The sequence below is a fragment of the Leptosomus discolor genome, chromosome Z, assembly GCF_034619465.1.
Source record: "Leptosomus discolor isolate bLepDis1 chromosome Z, bLepDis1.hap2, whole genome shotgun sequence".
Taxonomy (NCBI): domain Eukaryota; kingdom Metazoa; phylum Chordata; class Aves; order Leptosomiformes; family Leptosomidae; genus Leptosomus; species Leptosomus discolor.
Genome location: NC_141419.1, coordinates 17,802,620 through 17,824,072, shown reverse-complemented (window position 1 = coordinate 17,824,072; position 21,453 = coordinate 17,802,620). Strand labels below are relative to the sequence as shown.

The 21,453-nt window shown below is 39.3% G+C and overlaps 1 protein-coding gene across 1 annotated transcript in view; it reads right to left on the bottom strand.

Moving 5' to 3' along the window:
- Positions 1-1,379: 1,379 nt before the first annotated feature.
- BDP1 (BDP1 general transcription factor IIIB subunit) overlaps positions 1,380-21,453 on the bottom strand; it is a 61,549-nt gene continuing 41,475 nt past the window's right edge. The window contains exons 30-43 of the mRNA XM_086479479.1: positions 18,307-18,474; positions 18,038-18,074; positions 16,168-16,251; positions 15,284-15,515; positions 14,169-14,326; positions 13,364-13,502; positions 11,312-11,498; positions 10,113-10,173; positions 7,712-7,901; positions 6,051-6,267; positions 5,103-5,145; positions 3,950-4,238; positions 2,460-2,700; positions 1,380-2,102 (exon numbers count right to left, since the gene is read on the bottom strand). Coding sequence (XP_086335605.1) covers positions 1,974-2,102; positions 2,460-2,700; positions 3,950-4,238; positions 5,103-5,145; positions 6,051-6,267; positions 7,712-7,901; positions 10,113-10,173; positions 11,312-11,498; positions 13,364-13,502; positions 14,169-14,326; positions 15,284-15,515; positions 16,168-16,251; positions 18,038-18,074; positions 18,307-18,474 — 2,175 coding nt within the window. The 3' untranslated portion in view covers positions 1,380-1,973. The remainder of the gene's footprint in view (positions 2,103-2,459; positions 2,701-3,949; positions 4,239-5,102; positions 5,146-6,050; positions 6,268-7,711; positions 7,902-10,112; positions 10,174-11,311; positions 11,499-13,363; positions 13,503-14,168; positions 14,327-15,283; positions 15,516-16,167; positions 16,252-18,037; positions 18,075-18,306; positions 18,475-21,453) is intronic.

Genomic DNA, 21,453 nt, shown 5'->3' with positions numbered 1-21,453 from the left:
CAGGGAAAAAATGTGTAGCCCCAATTAACAAGGCAGATAAGGCACCTTATATCTTAATAATGAAATAGTTAGGGGGTTTTTCCTTGTAATATGAATGCAAGCTAAAATGTATGCAACTAAATGCAGAATGGTTATCACCTCAGAAAGTACTTACGGCAATTATTTTATAGCCACTCCCCACAAATCTATTATTAGGCTCTATCATTGAAAGTGATTTAAACATGCCACATGTACCAGGAACTAAACGCCTGCATACATAAAATAATATCTACAAGATATACAATACATGGAGCTTTATGTATAGATTAATCTATTTCATAATGTTTACAGTAAGACAATATTTAGATAAACATTTCAAGTTAAATGGATTAGGCAAAGCACAAGACTGTCCGAACAGAAACTGTTGTTGGTTATGGGTTTTCTGGGGGAAAAGGGGGTTTGATGGTATGCTTTCAAGAAAGTTACTATACATCAGGGCTGTTAGTCCCCTTTTCCATCCCCTCAAGATGATACTGCTGCTAGCGACATCGGACTGACAGAGGCCTGGTAACCTAGCAGTTTCCAGTAATATTTTTCGTCATTGACAAAATTTTAAAGGCTCCTTCAGAAGCATTGCCAATAACTGCTGAAAAGGCAAACATTCTCAAACTTCATCAAGTACTTCAAAATTAACTAGATACTTATATGAAAATATTTGCCAATAAATAATTATCCAGTCCAAAGCTGAAGATAGGTTTCTTGAGAGCGTAACAATACCATTTAAACATATGTTTCACTTTCATAATAAATAATTTGGTTTGCAAAAGTACCTGCTGGTATTAAGTAACAGGAGAAAAATCTAGACTACTTAAATCTACATGCTTATTTTTGTGTTTCAGAATAAATACTGAATCTTTCAGTGACCCCCTGGACTTTGAGACTGCATAAACCTTGTTACTTCATCAAGACAATCTTCTTGATGAGGCAAGTGAAAAATTAGACTAACATCTAAAGCTACACCAGCATTTTATAGTGAGTTACAGCACAAGCGGACATGCAACATGAGGAAAACCATTCAACTTCTTCAAAGTAGCAAATCCTCGAAGCAATCACATTGTATAGTCACAGTTTAAATCCAGTCTTGTGCTATTTTGCACAAAGGAAACCAAGGAAGTCAGCAGATATGCAAACACCTACACATAAAACCAAGGAAAAGAAATGCTATCTATGCCCCTGTTTTCAAATTCAGAGGGAAATGAGCATTTATACTAGGAAACATTAACCTCTTCCTCCCACCCAAACAGGACAGTTGGAAAGACTAAAATTGTGTAGCATCTTTTAGTAAATTGTGTTTTCTGGTTATTCTCAATACATTTTTAAGGAACTTAAACCCATTTGGCTTTTCAGGTTAGACTCTTTTAATTGATTTAATTAAAAACTCTTACAAAAATACGTAGTTTGGAAATGCTAATATAAATACCTTCATTGCTGAACATACTTACGTATTTACCATGCTACTTTCAGTATTTGCATCCTGATCTACAGAGATTACACTATACATAACAGGTTCATTCCTCCTTCTAACATAACATACTTCACAAAAAGAAGTAAAGAACTTGTATAGCCAGCACCACAAGCTTTAGCATTAAAATTCAAAGGGACAGTTGTCACAAGATTAAGCGTTTTTTCGTTGCACTTTTCTGGAAGATAGTCATGCACCCATTATCAGCGTCTAAACAGGTGAAACTATAAGCCAGCAGCTGCTGGTCAGGTCCAATGACATCAATGTAGTTGTTTGGACTATGTCAACATTTTAAAAGTATCTAGGTCACTTCAGTAAGAACACATTAATCTTTATTGAATTTATCAACAACAGCTTGACTGACAGTACGTGTGGCATAATGCACATCAGAACAATTCAGAACTTTTTTAAAAAACTCTTTTCTTGTAGAGAATTATACTCTCAATTCCTAGGTTTTTATAAAGCAAAGTTGTTATTCTGAATCGTCCACTTCCATAAAGATGTCACTGAAAAAATACTCGGAGATTCTGGTTGGCTCTTCCTCCTTCTCTTGATCTTTACCACAAACGGGTGGCTTCTCAGATGGCTTGTTACTTGGAACCTAATATAAAAAGAAAAGGCTGCTTTTAACAGTCAATCTGTGTGTGTATTTGTGTGTGTGCATGTGTGTGTGTGTATATATATATATATATGCATGCACTTGAACTTCCAATTTAGATAGGAAATTTAGACAAAAATTTCAGTTTACTGATAATGGGAAACAAGTAAATGTGCAGAGAAAAAACAACCTAATTCCCTTATAAGTTTCCTAGACATGCACAAGTCAGGATTTATTCACTGGAGCATGTATCTCTCTCAAAACATGAACACTACATGCCTACCTACCCACTCCTAAAACAACTAATTCACTCTTCCTCATATCTCAAAAATGCAAGGGCATTCAAAAGGAAACATGTACCGTAACTGCAGCATCAGTAGCGACATTCTCACACTCCACAGACAATGATGTGCTTGTAGAGGGAAGGGAACAAGATTCCCTGTCATCCTTAGCGCATGGAGTGGGTTTTTTAAGACTTCGCTTTGGAGTCACAATCCGAGGTTTTTGCATCTTCCCTCTATGCCCTTTGGTATCTTCTGGAGATTCAGAACTACTTTTTTTGCAAATTAAAGATAAAAATCCCAATGGTTTTCGTCCACCCCTGTTCAAAACAAATACAGTCAGGACATCATAAGATTGCTTCATAAAAGGAAGATGTAATGTAAGTAGTATTACAGGAGTCCAATTCATTACACCCTTGAGATCTATGAAAATTCTACAAAAAACCCCCCAAAAGGTCATTCTGAGAAAGGCTTTTTTCGTATTACTCAATATTCTGTTTGAAGGGTCACAGAGACTCTTGACAATCTTCAACCATGAGAACAGGAACCTACTATTTGTTACTAAACTAGAGCCTGTAACAAGCTACCAGATCTTCAGAAAGAGATTCCAAAAGGAATGGAGACATACTCCTAAAGAACGAACTGAAAAGAGCATCCTTCATGGAATCAATGGAAAAAGAAACCCAGTTCCCAAAGATGGGGCCACAGCAGACTACCTGCTGCAGGGCTTCAGCCTCATACCTAGTACCAGTGAACTTACGGAAGTCACAGTGATGAGGGGGGTGCACAGAGTATCAATTTTTCATGTTGTTAAGAGTTTACAACTTAGTAAACTTTAAGGCAAGCATTCTGATGTTAATGTGTCATTACCCAATTGCTGTGGATGTCCCAGGCACAAATAAACAATTTTAGCACTTGCACAAGCACAACAAGAGTTGTTTACAACAGCACCAGAAGAGACCAGTGGAGCACCTCAATCAAAATCAGTGAGCGCAAGAGCAATAGAGAGCAGGAACTCAGACACTTAAACATTATAGAAAGATATATTAAGAAAATCCACAGTCAGATGGATTGGAATATCTTTGGAGCTTTCAAGATTGAAACTTCTTTGAGGAAACTGCACATCTTAAGTCAGTCCTAAAAATCCAGTGGGCCAAGTATCATACCAGTAACAAATCTTATTGGCAGAAGGACAAAAATCAAAACAAGTGAATGGGTATATATATCACAACATTAGACTGAGCTAAGGAAAACAACAATTACCCTAAATCTGTATCATAGCCAACAGATGTCTGCCTCACAAGAGGCATCTGTCAGTGTCTATGCAGACATATCGCACATCCGTAGCGTCCCTTGGTCAATCTACTCGTTTAATGAATAAAATAATTCAAATTTCAAAGCAGACAGTTTGATCCTTTCTAATTTGCTGAAGAGGGCAGATACTCTAACTCTTAGCCATGTACGTCACGAACAATGGTACTGCCCTTCTTGTAACAGTAAATGGAAAAAGGGTATAAAAACAAGGTCTTTTTTACAGAAAAGGCTGACAAAACATTATTGCATAAATACCTGAGTAATGGATTTTTTGAAGATGATGCTAGGCTTCCAGTATGTTCCAGCTGTCCAGATTCATGCACATCCCCCTGCTTTCCTTGTCCACTTATTTCTGCTGTTGTGTTAGCAGTTAATCTAGACATCACCTCGTCTTCCTGTTTGGATGCTGAATTCTCAAGTAGTGCTTTCCCTAAGTTCTCCAAAGTCTCAAGCTGGCTTCTCTCAGCCAGTGGTGACATAGACACCAACATAGAGGTAAGCATTTTTTCCTTTGCTGAAGCCTCTGTTTTTTGAAAAGGATTCCCTGTAAAAGGAGTTGAGAGCCATTCAAGGACTTCAGTTACTTTATGGCAGTAACACAACAGCCTGAAAGATACAAGGCTTGCACCACTACAAGAGAAGGGCTGAATTTTTGTTCATTATTTTTTTGTAATTTTAGTTTTTGAAGTCACCACTAAGAACTAAAAGTTCACAGTCTACTTTTTAAGCCTGTAACACCTTCCAGATGTTATATGGAAAAGCTGGTAGACTGTGGTTTTACAGCACCACCACCCCCCGCCTCCATCCTTTACAGCACACCGTAGAACTTAGCAAGTAATCTAGCTGTTTAAGGTTCTAAAATTGCCTTTCAAAGTATTTTTAAGGGCCAAAAAGTAGTTCTCCAAACTCTTCACAGGCTCAGATCATTGATGATTGCGTTGTCAGCAATTCTGCTTTACCTCAGATTCTTCAGAGGCAGATTAAGCTTTCAACAATTACATTGTGCATACATTTTTTTAACAGACAAATACAAAATAAAATAAAAATATATTATTTTGGCATAGTATGGTTAAAATACCAGTTAATACCTTTGGTTATTAGCGCAGGTGGAAATATTTGCTTAAGAGAATACACCATGTTTAGTCCAAAAACCTCCCAAACGCCACAAACAGACTAGCTACAGCAACGTTTTTAGAACCATTATTAAGTTAACAGCCAGTTGTGCAATCCAACATATCTAGATTATAGCAGAAAACATGGAATGGTGGTATTAGGGTATTCCCAGGAAAATCTGTTTCTACTTTTACATCAGATAGCCTCAGACAGGACAGCTAAGCACACAGCAACAGTATTAAACTGTCATGTATTAAGCATTTACATTCATTATCCTTTGTTTAAGTTTACCTACCAGAAACTACCATTGGAGCATTTGTGGATTTAATTGAATAACCCTGTATTTAAAAAAGAAGAAAAGAAGTTATTTCTCTATTTCTTTCAATACAGAAGAGACAATGAAAGTTGATAAAGTCACATCACACCTGTACAGTTCTAAGAACAGGAGTGATACAGAAGACTACAACTTCAGTTCAGTATCACTCATCACTTAACTCATTTCCTGAGCAGGGTTTTCAAGGTGTTTTTTATGACAAATGACTCAAGACAAGGATGCCAAGATGAGAGGTCAAAGAAGGAAGGGGATTGTTATCCAGTGCTTCCTAGAAAAGCTCTCTGAATCATGTGGGGAATTATCACCCATTCTCTCACCCACTTACACTACTCAATCTTAGCCTACTCACAAAAATCAATGGTAGTCACTGCCACAAGTCTGGTCATATTCCAAAAGCACAGTGGGAAGCTGGAAACATGCTGGCCAGTTTTTACTTGCAGCTTGTTCTTTTAAACTAGTACCTGCTATGTTAAAAAATGGCAGGAACATATCCAACAACTTCTTCATGTAACAGAGGCCATGAGGAATCATAACGTCTTTCAGTGAACCCAGACAGTCTGCCAGTCATCCAGTATACATCCAGAGTTTCCCCTCCTGCATGTCACTGTCAGAAGGGCTGTGGTGAATGAACCTCGCAAGACATACTACCAGGCTGCCCACTAGGAAGCCTCATAAAAAAGCCTAAGAGCCTACAGATTCTCCAAAAAAGTAATACTAAATCAATAGCCCAAAAACCGTTGTAGAGTTCAAAATAAAAATCTATGGGTGTTCATTTCCCTTTTAAGTTGTACAAGAAGTACATTTTTAAGCAAGTGACACTGTTAAACAATAAATATAATTAAAATGCTCTAGTATGTGTTATGCATCTACACTATGCATAAAGACTCATTTACCAAATTACAATCTCACCTTATAAGTGGTTTCCAAGTTACCTTCCATGACAACGGTAGACAGAGCTTTCTTGGCAGGAGGAAAACCATTCTCCTCAAGCTCAGCAGCTGACCTTTTTTCTGTTGTCTGCAAATTTGGAACAGGCTCTACTGATGCACTCTCTAGTTGTTTGGTTTCCATACTGCTGTTTAAAGGTTCAGCAAATTCATCAGCTGCAGCTGTCAAGGATCCAATGCTGTTTATATATAAAGTCATTATTGTGACTGTACAAGCCGCCAAAATTTACTTTGTATAACATTTCTGTATGGAAATTACACATGGGTCTATGGTGCTACTCTTTCTTTCTTAATGTCAATATTAACTTCCAATGAACTATTTACCACCAAGAAACACTTTGTTAGGCTACCTTGAGTTAAAACATTGTTACGCTACCTTCACTTACAGAATTGAGTTTTTCTAGTCATAATTGAATCTAGTTACTTCAGAAGCTGTTCATTTGAACTCCGCTTGGTATTTTCATAAAATGTGAAAATATGACAACAGATTAGCTGCCCTAAAAAATCCTAAAATACAGTATTATTTATACGCACAGTTGAAACTTTGTCCCCACCCCCCCCCATGCTTCCACATCACACCTCCCAGTATGATCTCAAAAGACAGCAAGACATCTAGGAAAACAGCTGAGACTAGAGAAATAAAGTGAAGCAGGAAGGGAACAGTGAGACAGATGTACCCTAACTGGCTGTCAGCGATTCTGTCATCAGTAGTTCCACAGGAGTTAGAATTCCTACATTGTGTAGCCTATCAAAGACCTATCCCTTCAATAATTAAGGGAACAACACCAACATCTGATGTCACAGGGCAAGATCTTCCCCAACTAAGTGGAATTGCATCACACGTCTAGTTACGATCTGAGAACTTATATTAATATAGTAATAGGGTTTTTTTTTTACAACTTTGCAACTCTTCCTATTCTTCAGAATGTCTTTTTCCTTTGATTGTTTTTTTCCTCCTAAACTGACCAGGAGATTTAGTTCAACTCTAATGCTGAAATAACAATTTTGTTACATTGCATTGAGGGGTACTGCTTGTAAAAGAAACTCAAACCTTTTGTAACACAGTACTGCAAACGAGCTATTATTCTGTTGAGTAACGAATTTGTTTGCTTTTTCAGCTCTTCTGCTTTTTGAACATGGCACAAACTCAGGAGAATGATACCTGAATTTGTGTCCACTGTTTATTATGTTCTCCAGAAGACCATCTACAGTAAAAATCTGGAAGTGCAATTAATAAACAGCTACTTTATGAAACTGTTAAAATACTGTAAAAATGCAAACATGTTTAGATTTTTCATTTCAATTATTTTTCATTCTAACTATCCATGACAGAATAGACTCAGGCTGGACAAATGACTTCTAAAAAGGAAGTCTTGCTCTAAAGGATAAATCAGAATTAAAGTTGACACCAAAATCCCAGCTAAAACACTAATTTTAAACCACTGGTGAGACCTTTCTCAAATCTGATTAGAGCCTTTTTCACTTTCTTAAGTCTCTGACCAGTCTGCCAAAATTATTTCCTTTTGCATTTCTTCTTCTGAGAAGTTCTAATCTGTAATGCAATCAGGGAACAATCAAGGTTCACAAAAAGTACTTCACTTTGCTCAAAAATAAAGCATTTACCTCTCCACTTCAGTCATGCTTGTTTCACTTGCATTTATTGGGCTGATAAGTATTGGGGCTGGTAGTAATGGCTCTGAAGTTTCTTCCAGCAAAGCAGATGCATCAAATGCTTTTGAGTCAGCTGGGATTTCCACCAACGTTAAAATGAATGTCTGTTCCTCCTCTAGACATCTATGATCATCGTTCACTACTATTTTCAGGGAAATAAAGAAATAACAAAAAACTATTATTCAAGTTTGAAATTACTCTGTTTTCTTCATGCCCTCCCTACCATGAGTAATTAAATTTTAGGCACTCATTTCTCCATGGAAAAAGGCACTGAGGATATTCTTGACACAATATTTCTTTTTAGACAAGATACGCATCGTCACCCCCTGAAGCCTATTCATTGCAGTGGAGTCTTGATTACCGTTCAGAATTAAGAATATTAAAAATGCCTGGTAGGGATGAAGCTTTTTAAATGGGTGTTCTAGCATTAAAGAACAATTTGCAGTTTAATTAAACTGGGGTAATGGTGGCCAAATGGCCCTCTATCTTTAATTGAAACTGTCAGGTATTAAGAGTTACTTCTTTAAATGGCAGGAGTCTGCTGTTTTGATAGTAAACACAAGGATTTTTCCCCTCACTGCATACCTGCAGGAGAGGAACTGAGAAGTGTAGTTTTCAATTTAATAAATAAAAAATATAAATAATTTACTCAACAGATGGACATTAACAGGTAAACTGCCAACTGCCATCCATTAGAATGAATTTAAGGAAAGAACATCTGTAAAGTTTTCAAAAGATGAAAAACAGTGGTGCTCCATTACTTAAGATAGCTCTCGTTCCTGATGATGTAAAGCTGCTGTAATTCCAACCTCAACTCACTTTGGTTCTTTATCTAATTAAAGATGATTTACGATGCCCTGTCCCAAGATCCTTGCAATAACAGAGTGTAACAACAGATGTCTAAGAAGAATTTTGCACAAGCTCAGGGGTTACAACTTTGGACTGCAGTTTCCATGTAAAGCAAATATTCTGGGCTTCTGACGCAGTGATTTTCCCATAGCTTAGACAAGTATTGGTTCTAAACCAGCTGTATTTCAATTTGTTTTAGGAAAAAGCAGCCATCACCTTCATACCTTTGATCACATCGAATCAGTTAGGAATTAATCTGCTGACTCACTACAGCTAAAGAGGGAAGTCTGGTTATCTTCCTCCTTTTTCTTCCACTCTTCTTCTTTCTCCCTGTTCCACACTTACACAGTCCAGCCCTCCTACTCACTCAATTCTGACACTGGCATTCACTTGACAACCTCATGAGCAACTACAGCTCCAGTTGAAAACTACACAAGTGTTCTCCCTCTGTCATGTTCAACTTTTGACAGATAAGTGAGTCAGTCTCATAAAGGGATCTTAACTAACTACTGGAAAGGGACCTGGGGGTCCTGGTGGACAGCAGGATGACCATGAGCCAGCAAGGTGCCCTCATGGCCAGGAAGGCCAATGGCATCCTGGGGGGTATTAGAAGGGATGTGGTCAGTAGGTCGAGAGAGGTTCTCCTCCCCCTCTCCTCTGCCCTGGTCAGACCGCCTCTGGAATAGTGTGTCCAGTTCTGGGCCCCTCAGCTCAAGAAGGACAGGGAGCTGCTGGAAAGAGTCCAGTGCAGAGCCACAGAGATGATTAAGGGGGAACATCTCCCTTCTGATGAAAGGCTGAGGGAGCTGGGTCTCTTTAGCCTGGAGAAGAGGAGACTGAGGGGTGACCTCATGAATGTTTATAAATAGGTAAAGGGCGAGTGTCAGGAGGATGGAGCCGGGCTCTTCTCGGTGATGGCCAATGACAGGACAAGGGGCAAGGGGTGCAAACTGGAGCACAGGAAGTTCCACATTAACATAAGGAAAAACTTTTTCCCCATGAGGGTGACAGAGCCCTGGAACAGGCTGCCCAGAGAGGTTGTGGAGTCTCCTTCTCTAGAGACATTCAAAACCCGCCTGGACGCGTTCGTGTGTGATCTACTCTAGGTGGTCCTGCTCTGGGAGTGGGGTTGGACTAGATGATCTTTTGAGGTCCCTTCCAACCCCTGACATTCTGAGATTCTGTGATACTGCCAAACCTAGCATGAGGTAAGCAGCAGGAGCTCACAGCAGGGAGGAGAGAGCAAGAAGTGTCCCTTCCACTGATATTTAAACTTAATGAAGTGCCATTCAAAAAGTTCCCGTCTAGTTTGTGTTAGTGAAATGTAACGATCAGAGTCTAGGAAGGGGAATGGCACTGTGCTGTGGGTCATTATTTTTGTTAATGAAACAGATTGATTAATCACATCAACGAAAACATTTTAAGTTCTTTTTATTCATCTTTGCATATCCACAAGACAGACAAGCATGGGCTTTTGCTAACTTAGAATCTTAGCACATTATACCTGAAGTGTCTTCTGTACTGCCTACACATTGTTGTTGAGCATCCTGAGCATAAGCTTCATTCTAGAAACAACACATTTGAAATAAAACAAGTTAATAAATCTGAGAAATAACTCTAGAAACAGGAAAGAAATAAAGCATGTTTAACACTGAAGAGCCAAAAAATCTAATGACATCATCATAACTGCATGTCAGCTTTTACTTCTAGCTATTCTAGATTGAAGGATATTAGCCTGACAAGGACAAGAAACACTTGAGCTATATAAAATTTATATGCAGCTCATTGTCTGTATTGGTGGCTTGTTAAAATGAATTTACACTTTCCACAGCACAACTCTGTCAGAGATGACTCACACGATAGATTGCTCATTACAAAACCTCTGAGTGCCCAAGAAAAATACTAAGCTCTGCAACTCATCTATCCCTTCGCTTTTATGGCATGTACCTTTACTAAAACCAGGAATACTCCACTGCAAGTTGCCTCTTCTCATACTTTGCCTGTCCTGTAAGAGCTAAATCATTCTTGTACCTTGTTCTAACTGGGGAAACAAGCTACTACTCATCAGCTGTTCCACCATAACTGCATGTACAGTGATCTCAGGCAACACCAGAAAATCTCAGGATACTGAGAATGAATCTTTCTCTCATGAAGAAAGAAGATAATTTCTCATTTATATTAGAGCAGGGATACACAAACCACTGCAAAGAAATGGATGTGAGACACACTGTCATCACTGACATGATAACATACCTGTAGAATTCTTGATTGGATTTTGAAATAAATGGGAAAAAGTAAAGAAAAGGATGCAGTTTGTTTTAAACAAAGCAAATGAAGGTGGCAGTGAAAATGCTGCATCCAGTGCTGACGTTTTAACTTAATTCTAATTTAAACAAATGTAACAGTAAGAGGTCAGACTGAATGAATATATGAATCCTAAGTAACTTCTTCCATCACAACTTTTTAAAAAATTGCTCCAATTTTTTGCATACATACATATAAAACTTATCACTTATTGCTGAAATGCTATAAAATGAGGCAAATATTAAGTTTGGTTATGCCTTTGCAAAAACGTAAGTTTCATTCACCAGCTGAAGTGCCAAGTCATTAAAATGGTCGAGTACATTTGCACTGAAAACCTCTTCCTTTACAGAATTTCAGAAACTGGGCACTTCTAGACTGTAATTAAAGTAAGTTCTTTACCTGAGTAAAGTTGATTGTGCATATATTGTGCTCAGGAGGACAAGGATTTTGCTCAGGAAGTCCATCCACAGAACACTGATTTGAACAATCCTTTAGTCCAAGGTGAGATTTTTCAGGTTTTGGTGATGAAGTTACAGATCTTGAATCTCCTGAATTTTCACAAGCATCTCTCATCTCTTTTTCTCTTCTGTAAGGTATAGATCTAGTTAATTTGAAAACAATGAAGATACCCTGTGCATGAGCTGTATAATTCTGTATAATTATTTATTTAATATGAAGATGATGTAGTTACAAAGAAACAGGGGACCTGTTTAAAAACTACATCATGCTGCAAAACTGAATACATAATCTTTGAACAAGTCTACTTAGAATCATAGAATCGTTTTGGTTGCAAAAGACCTTTAAGATCATCAGGTCCAACCACTAACCTAACACTACCAAGCCCACCACTAAACCATGTCCCTAAGCACCACATCTATACGTCTTTTGAACACCTCCAGCGATGGCGACTCCACCACCTCCCTGGGCAGCCTGTTCCAATGTCTAACCACTCTTTCAGTAAAGAAATTTTTCCTAATATCCAATCTAAATCTCCCCTGGCGCAACTTGAGGCCATTTCCTCTTGTCCTGTCATTAGTTACTTGGGAGAAGAGACCAACACCGGCCTCACTACAACCTCCTTTTAGGTAGCTGTAGAGAGCAATAAGGTGTCCTCTCGGCCTCTTCTTCTCCAGACTAAACAACCCCGTTCCCTCAGCTGCTCCTCATAACACTTGTTCTCCACGCCCTTCACCAGCTTCATTGTCCTTCTCTGGACACACTCCAGCACCTCAATGTCTTTCCTGTACTGTGGCGCCCAAAACTGAACACAGTACTCAGGGTGTGGTCTCACCAGTGCCGAGTACAGGGGCACAATCACCTCCCTACTCCTGCTGGCCACACTATTTCTGATACAGGGCAGGATGCTGTTGGCCTTCTTGGCCACCTGGGCACACTGCTGGCTCATGTTCAGCCAGCTGTCAACCAGCACCCCCAGGTCCTTTTCTGTTGGGCAGCTTTCCAGCCACTCACCCCCAAGCCTGTAGTGCTGCATGGGGTTGTTGTGACCCAAGTGCAGGACCCGGCACTTGGCCTCGTTAAACCTCATACAATTGGCCTCAGCCCATCGATCCAGCTTCTCCAGATGCCTCTGCAGAGCCTTCCTGCCCTCAAGCAGATCAACACTCCTGCTTAATTTTGTGTCATCTGCAAACTTACTGAGACTGCACTCAATCCCCTCATCCAGATCGTTGATAAAGATATTAAACAAGACTGGCCCCAAAACTGAGCCCTGGGGAACACCGCTTGTGACTGGCCACCAGCTGGATTTAACTCCATTTACCAGGACTCGCTGGGCTTGGCCATCCATCCAGTTTCTAATCCAACAAAGAGTACACCTGTCTAAGCCATGAGCCACCAGCTTGTCCAATAAGATGCTGTGGGCAACTGTGTCAAATGCCTTACTGAAGTCCAGGTAGATGACATCCACAGCTTTTCCCTCATCCACTAGGTGGGTCACCTGATCGTAGAAGGAGATCAGGTTGGTCAAACAGGACCTGTCTTTCATGAACCCATGCTGGCTGGGCCTGATTCCCTGGATGTCCTGACATCCAATACCTAAAGTATTTCAGGAAAATGCCGCCCTAACACCACTGAGACTCTACTACTAAAAGCATGACCAAGCAGGAAGCCTTACAAGTTCATTAACATTTCCGTATTGATCAACTCCTTAACTTTTTCTTTCAGATGGGAGAAAATTAAGCAGCAAGATGATTACTAAGTTCTGAAATAGCAAATGTAAGTTAATGTTTTACCTCCAAAAGCTGTAGGAAAACATGCAAGACAGCAAAACTTTAAAAATAAAATTCTAAACTGTACATCTAAGTGCATGATCACACACAGTATCTGTAAGCACACTGTTTCCATCACAGATGCATACTACACATGCACTTCAGCTGCATCTTTTAAAAGACTTCAGGAATAAAGGCAGTATTAACTGATGATTCTTCCTACCTCTCAGTTTTGTCTACTTGCTTGCTAAGTTCCATACTTCTAGTGGCAAAATCATGAACTGAAGAATCACCTGCAGCTGGTCCGACCTGTTTTAGTTCCGCCTTCTGCATTTCTGCAGTACCTCTCAGGGTTGAAGACTCTAAGATATGTAAGAATAAAAATTAAAATTATATTTTTGTGTGCATGTGTATATATATATGCATATTATTTTTACATAGAAGCTTTTGTATATTAAAATGTATATGTAAGTAGGTGTATATATAAACACACTACAAAAATATTAACAGTTTTTCTGCATATGTACATATGTATATTTAGGTCTTACTTATATAAGACAAATATCAAACACAAGATGAGATAAGCGTATGTTCTGCATTTTACCAGTGATATGAAGATAATTAAGAGTTCAAAGACATTTTTTGTAACTGCTTTAAGAATACCAAAACAATTCTGTATATCTCCCCTTCTGGTTTTAATAGAAGGGAAAGACAATAATAATAGAAAAAAGTATACTGTATTGTATTGTATTTCTGTAATTGGCAATCCATTAATTTAAGGGTTTTCCGGGTAATTTAAGACTGTCACAGAAAACCTGCTATTCAGATTTCATTTCTTTCATACTGAAAGGTATACTTATGTGTAAAACTATACCATAAATGGATGCAATCCTACATTACAATGGTCATGCATCATCTGTGTACATGAACAGAAAGTGAAGACTTTCAACTTAGTTTAATTTCATAAAGAGATGTGAATCCATCAGAAGAAACCATTTTCAGAACCCTAGGATAAGAAACAGGCTTACCATTTTGAACTTGCTCTAGTTGTTCCACAAGTACATTTGTATTAAGTGATTTCTGAATTACATTTTCATTGGACCTCAATACTCCAATGGCTGGCTCAGGCTTCAGGAGTCTGCCTCCTGTCAGTCTCATACTATTGACCATAGGCAAAGAGCTATCACTGCAACTAAAAAAGGAAAAATGCTATCAATATAGGTCTTGATTTTTGACCATTAGTGCAGAGAAGAGGTAAGAGAGATGGAGGAGATGAGACAAGGAAGAGCTGAAATACAAGCTACAGCTGGCAGAAGAGACAGAAGACTGTTTGGCAGAACAAAAATAAAGGCCATCTGAGAATTGGAACAGGCAGGTATACTGCAAACTAGGATGCTTCCTACTTATAGAAAAATAATGAATAATTGAAATACTTAAAAAACATGAGAAGATCAGGAATCTAACACTGATCATATAGGAGTAAGTTCTTGTTAATAATATAATAAAAGAATAACAGGACTTAAAATGTCTTTCATTATAGTTTTTCAGAGGAGTATAATCTGATAGTTTGTTCAAGCAATAAACAATAGTCTTTCAAATAATACAACATAATCACCAGATTTTTTCTGCAAAGGTGTTCCATCAAGCTGTTTCAACATTCACAAATGCTTGAACAAAATTAAAAACCATAAAAGCATTAAACCCCATAATGATCGAAGATCAACCAGTTCCTTGACATCTCTTTGCTCTAAATCTTTGATCTACATCCCACAGAAGCAGTGACACTTAAGCAATTTGCCTTGGCCTGATTAGCTGTAAAGTACTCTGGGAAAATGAGTTTGGTAATTAACAGTGATCTATGCCAACTAAGTTTGAATACTCTTTTTCTCCCCCACCAGGGTAAACTTAACTTCAGGAGTGAAGAACAAGTTGTATATCCCCAAAATTATATACCGACATCTCACAAAAGTCATAAGAAAGAGACCAGAGGGATCTTCCAGATTACATACCAAATACATAAACCGAGAAACCTTCGCTAAAGCAAGATTGCTTGCAATTCAATAAAAATGACAGAAAGAACCTAGCAAAAGTAAGCTGTGTCAGAGCGTCCCTCTCTCTACAAAAAATGAAGTAGTAATTTAACCTGATATCTGTAGCATTGTTCTCAAAATATTCTTCAACACCTGTTCTTATGCCAGTGCTTTGATCCTCTACATTAATGTTGCTTCCATCCTTAGAAGGGACCAATCCCTTGGTAGAGGTGTCTGAAGAAAGTAAATAATGACTAGAAGTTCTATTTTGTTTTGAGTAGGCTTGGGTTACAAGGCTATTGGCCATGTCCACCTCATCTTGAGCAGGTAACGTGTGTGTCCACTCTGGTTAGAACAATAAACAGAATAGAAAAGCATAATTCAAAAGACGAAGGTTTGGCATGTACATAAAGCTGTTTTACAGATGTTGAACTTCAAACCTCATTTAACAAAGTCTGCATTCTCCAAAGATGCAAATTGAAATCCCAGGTAAACGCAGTCCACTTTTGACTAAGAATGCAGAAACTAACATTCAACCAATGAAAGCAGATAATAAATTCTAAACAAAAGTCTACAAAAAACCTAGACTTAAATACAGGTAATTTCAGGTTATAGCTAGTTAGGTGAAAAAAGCTATGCTTCACATTAAAGGCCTGAAAAGACCACTGATAGTTACGGTCATTTAAGCCTAATTCTTTTGTCCAGTTTATGTGACCAGATTAATTCAAACATGCCCTTCCCAAAACAGGTCTCAGAAACATCCTTCTAGCACAGTGATGCGGCTGGCAGTATCCAGTAAGGCAGCTTACTTTTCCCAGCCAACCTGCATTGCCTAGTCCTACTATGCATTACACTTCATCAGGACTAAAAGCATAAAAAACTCTTGACCTCCTGCTATCCAGCAGCATGTAGAAGAGCTTTGCAGCCACTACTCCATCGCTCCTTAGGTGGAGACTGAAAGTACAAGGAAGGCTTTGCTGCATAAATCAGATCATACCTTCAGTACTTGTTTTTAACTGGAACGTTGGATCACCCATCGCAAGTAAAGTCATGGCAGCTTCAGCGCTTCCATCATTAAGTGCTGCAAAGTTGTTCACACGTGTTAAAAGTCACAAGCACATTAACCAGAAATCCACTTGTTCATATCCAAAAAGCATTTGATGCTATAATCAATATAGTGAAGTAGTATTTTTTAAATTGTTGCCATTCATGGATCAAGATGCTAGTAGACAGATAACAATCCTCATCCACTAAATTCAAACTATTGTAAAAACACTGAGCAGCAACATTATCTCATTTAATGGTGTACTAGGTACAGGTGGCAAGGTGTTGGCAGCAGGGGCTGCCCTGGACACAGCCAGTTGCACCTGACCCACCACAGAACACGGCTGAGCCTGTCAGCCAAGATGATGGCACCTTTGTGAAACACGTTTAAGGGAAAAATGACGCACAGCAGTGAAGAGTGAGGGGAAAAGTGTCAGAAACAACACGGCTAACACCAAGGTCAGTAAGGAAGGAGGTGGAGGAGGTGCTCCATGTGTGGGAGCAGAGATTCCCCTGCAGCCTAGTGGAGACCGCCTTGGTGGAGCAGGCAGGTATTCCCCCGAAGCAGCTGCACCCTGTGGAGGACCCATGGTGGAGCAGACTTATCCTGAAGAACTGTACACCATAGGAAGGACCCCACACTGGAGCAGGGGAAGAATGTGAGGAGGAAGCAGCAGCAGAGATGAAGTGTTAGGAACTGACCATAAGCCCCATTCCCTGTCCCCCTGCGCTGCTTGGTGGGAGGAGACAGAGGAGTGGGAAATGAAGGTGTGAAGTTGAACCTAAGAAGGCGAGGAGGAGAAGCTATTTCAGTTTTTATCTTTGTTTCTCACCATCCTACTTTATTTTGTTTGGCCATATATTAAATTAGTTTTTCCCAACTTGAGTCTGTTTTGATAAATGATCTCCTTGTCTTTATCTCAACCCAGGAGCTTTTCCATTTTATTTTCTCCCCTCATCTTGTTGAGGAGTGCCAGAGCAGCTGGGTTGGCATCTCGCAGCTGGCCATGGTCAGCCCACCACAAACGGAAAACAAAGAGGTAACAGTTTAATCACAGAAATCCATAACCTATAGTGTTGATCCATATCACAGTTCAGAGTCACAATTCCTATTATCTATCCAGAATACATCCCTTCGCCTATCACTAACTGGTCCCATTCAATGGAACGTTTCCATCCTCCAAAGCTATTGTATTGAAATAAATTGACAGAACAAAGTAGGCTTCCTCTCTTTCAACTAAGACAGTAGCGCACTAAATTTCCAGTGCTTCCTAGGAAGATGTATTGAGAATGTATTTAAATTTCAAAGTGAAAGCTGTTCAAAAAATTAATAGATCCATTAGAGTTCATAACACATCTCACATGGAAAGAGTATTTGCTTCTGGAAGACTGTAATCACAGTCTGTCACACATACTATTTTACCAGTTTATGATATTGAAGTCAGAGACCACTCAGATGACAAAGCCATGAATCCACCCACTCTTTATATTACTCAGTCACATATCAAGCAAGCTGCAGGTAAGCATTTGCAAAGTTTCCCCTTCCGGTACAACTTACCACAGCATGTGAAAGTGATAGATGGGATACACAAAAGGCACATTCTGACCCTGGGAAACAGAACATGGCAATGCTTGGCCCCCCACTTGACAGAGAACAGTAAGAAAGAAAATGGTTTAAATCTCCTCCAAAACATAAAAGCATCCAGTATCTCATGAGCAGGCTTTTTAATAAGATGCATAAGCCTCCAAACTTCCACCAAGAATAGCTACATATTGGTAGCAAGTTAACAGGAAAGATATGAACAAGATTGTTTCATATCTACCTTTGTCCACCTCTTGATTTTCATGTACGGTTGTTTCCTTAAACAAAAAGAAAAATAATATCAAAGTTCTATATAAAATGAGTCCACAATTTTAGTTTAATGCATATGGGTAAATTTTCTGCCCAAAGGTTACCCTGGCTTTGAAAGGGTATTTTAAGGGCTAACAATATTTACTTATATAGTTTTACCAGCGCTGTGTCCCTTATATCTGTGTGGGACAGGTGAGTCTGTTAACTGTACCGTTACAAGCAGACATGGCAACCTGACACTGTCCACATAACTTTGTATGTGCTATGGAACAAACAAACAGACATTCTTACAGCTGTTGAGGTGCTTGTTTTCTCCTCCCTCTGTACCACTGGCTCGACATATGAATGAGAGAGACTTTCAACATCAGTAGCCATCTGCACATCTGGTATATTCACAGATATTTCCAGCTGTAAAAATAATTTTAAAAGTACTTCAGCTCATCAGCCCCAAAAGCAAATCTGTCAAATGTAAGTTTTTATAAACCACATATACTTACCAGATCTTGAACATTTAGTGGGATTCTTCCCAAAAATCAAGTCTTACACTACATACCTTCTGATTTAAGGAGGGAGGAGTTGTATGAACTGGAGGCAGAACGGGTAGTGCTGCTTGTAACTAGCTAGAAGCATCAGACAACCTAAGACCTAGTTTCTAGTTGCTTATTACTCCACCAAACTAAGTTATGCAGCTGATATCTTTCATGGTGGCTGTTTATTTCAAATGGGTTTTGTTAGTTTTCACACTTTTTCTGCTTTTTAAGTCTTCAGAAAGGAAAAACAGTTCAGCATTTTTCAAGAGTAAGACTAGGGAATACACACAGACACACACAGACATCCACCCACCATTTTACCTATGGGGTTTTTTTCTTCTTCTTAAACACTGTTTTTTCACTGAGAACTTCAGACAGTTGACATTTTCAGTAACAAGGACTTGAAATTTGACAGAAAGGTTACAATATTCCCAGTGAGGTTCTTATGAAAAACACTGCTGGGTAGTTTTCAAAGGCTTGCACTTTTACAGATACCTTCTACTGATCTATCTAAATTTGAACAACAGCTGAGTCCTCAGGTATGTAACCACATCCCTTACTAGTACTCATGGCTCCTGTGTGTTAAACTAGAAAACCTGATCATCTTCCCCACACATAATAATACTCCACATCCCTAAAATGAAGGGATTCAGCAAAACTTTCTGTGCAACAACTTTGCTATACATTATTTTTTCTAGAGTCTCTCTTGGTGTTTTGCCTGAGCTTTAAATCCTCCTGCTGTTTCACGCAGAGAAAGAAACAGTGTGATTAATTCAGGGGACAAAAAAAGCAAGATTTCAATGGGAGAAGAGAGGAAGATGACTAGTAGTAGTAAGCAAAAAGAACTGGAGTGAATGGAAAGCAGTAGTGATGAACACCTGAGGCATGAATGGAACAGGTTGGATAAATAGATTTGGAACAAAGTGAAAAGAAAACGAGCTGTAAAGACACATCACTGAGATCAGACAGGCTAGAAGGGACAAAAAAAGCATGGAATTCATGTTGAATTATAGGAGGAAAAAAAAAAAAAGTCTAAACCTTTGAGCATAACTTTGAACAGAGTCCACTGTTCCCAAATCTCAACAGTTCCCCGATGACAAAAAGTATGCGATTTCCTCATTAGTGACTGGTCTTAGTAGATACGATACGAAGTCTTGCTACAGCCTTACAGTCTTGACTTCTATTGTAGTCTAAGAGTACAATTAAGACATAGGTCTGCACTCCAGGCCTGAAGTTTCCAACTCTACACATGGTCCATGGAAAAGTCAAAACATACAGCTTGCAGAAAAAAATGACAAAGATGTAGATGGTTTCTCATTGACAGTAGCAGGGACTGAGGCCCATGGATCTGCCCATGCTATACAGAACAGGAATATCCCTGAATGGACTGCAGCCCATGGAGGGTCCATGCTGGAGCACAGGCAGCAAGTGGAGTCCATTGCAATGTCAAACTCTACAGCCTGAACCAAAGGCAAAAGGGCTGGAGATTTTAATATATACATTAAAGACATATCTTTGAACTTTTTTTAACTCATTATTTGAGTTCCATGCTATAATAAGTACTATAGCGAGAACAACACGAATCAAGGGAAGACAAGCCTCACAAGAAACCAGGCAAGTGCAGGAGTAACCAACCTGAGCTGCCATTGGTGCCCAAAAACTCAACACAACATGCTGTCTGTCCTGAGCAACATGTAATACATGGAGACCAAGGCATGGACTAAATAACTCAAAGGACATTTTATGGACATTTATAAAGGGTGGCCCACAGACCAAGGAAATGATATCCATGCATAAATCAAAGGACAGGAAGAGAAATTGTGGTTAATAAGGAAGTACTGGATAGTGCAGGACCCGAGCATGACACAAATGGTATGAAAAAAAGGCTGAAGATTGTACTTGGTGTGGCTGGGATGAAGTTAAGTTTCATCATAGCAGCCCACATGGTGCTGTGTTTTGGATTTATGACTACAGCAGTGTTAAGACACCAGTGGTTTAGCTGTTGCTGAACAGTGCTTGCACAATGTCAAAGCTTTTGTTTTCCTACTCTTTGCCTCAGCAAGTAGTCTGGGAGTGGGCAAGAGGTCAGGAGAGCACACAGCTGGGACAGCTGACCCAAACTGAGCAAAGGGGTATTCCATACCATGTGATGCCGTGCTCAGCAATAAAAGCTCGGGGAAAGGAGGAGGAAAAGGAGGGCATTTGTGGTTATGGCGTTTGTCTTCCAGAGTAACTCTTACACAGGCTGAGGCCCTGCTTTCCACGAAGTGGCCTGCCAATGGAAAGTAGTGATAAATTCATTATTTTGCTTTGCTTTCGCATGCAGTTTTTGCTTCACCTATTGAACTGCCTTTATACCAATCCATAAGTCTTCTTACCTTCCTTCTATTTTCTCCTTGTCCCACAGGAGAGGGGAGTGAGCAAGCAGCCGGGTGTGTGCCTGGCTACTTGTCAGGGTCAGCCCACCACACAGTTAAAAGTTTCTTGGCAAGGGAGACACCACCTACAGAAACATTTCCCTCAGTCCCTAACATTCAAATGTAAAATTGACATGATCCATTTGTTCTACCTTGGGCCTCAAAACACATAGTAAGCACAGTAGTCTGTGCCTACATTCAATCCCAATAAACAAACTGGTGTGTACCCTGTAGACCTATATACGGTTACATAACTGGACCTTAGACTGATGGGGCACTCTGTTCAAAACCAATTACATGTGCCAAGTAACATCCCTGCTACTCTCAATGGCATTCTTAATGAATTAAACTAAACTGGGACAAACCCCAGGTACTTGGAGGTGCAATTAGAATAAAAGCTGTTTAAACCATCAAAACAAAAGTATATATGCAGAATCAAG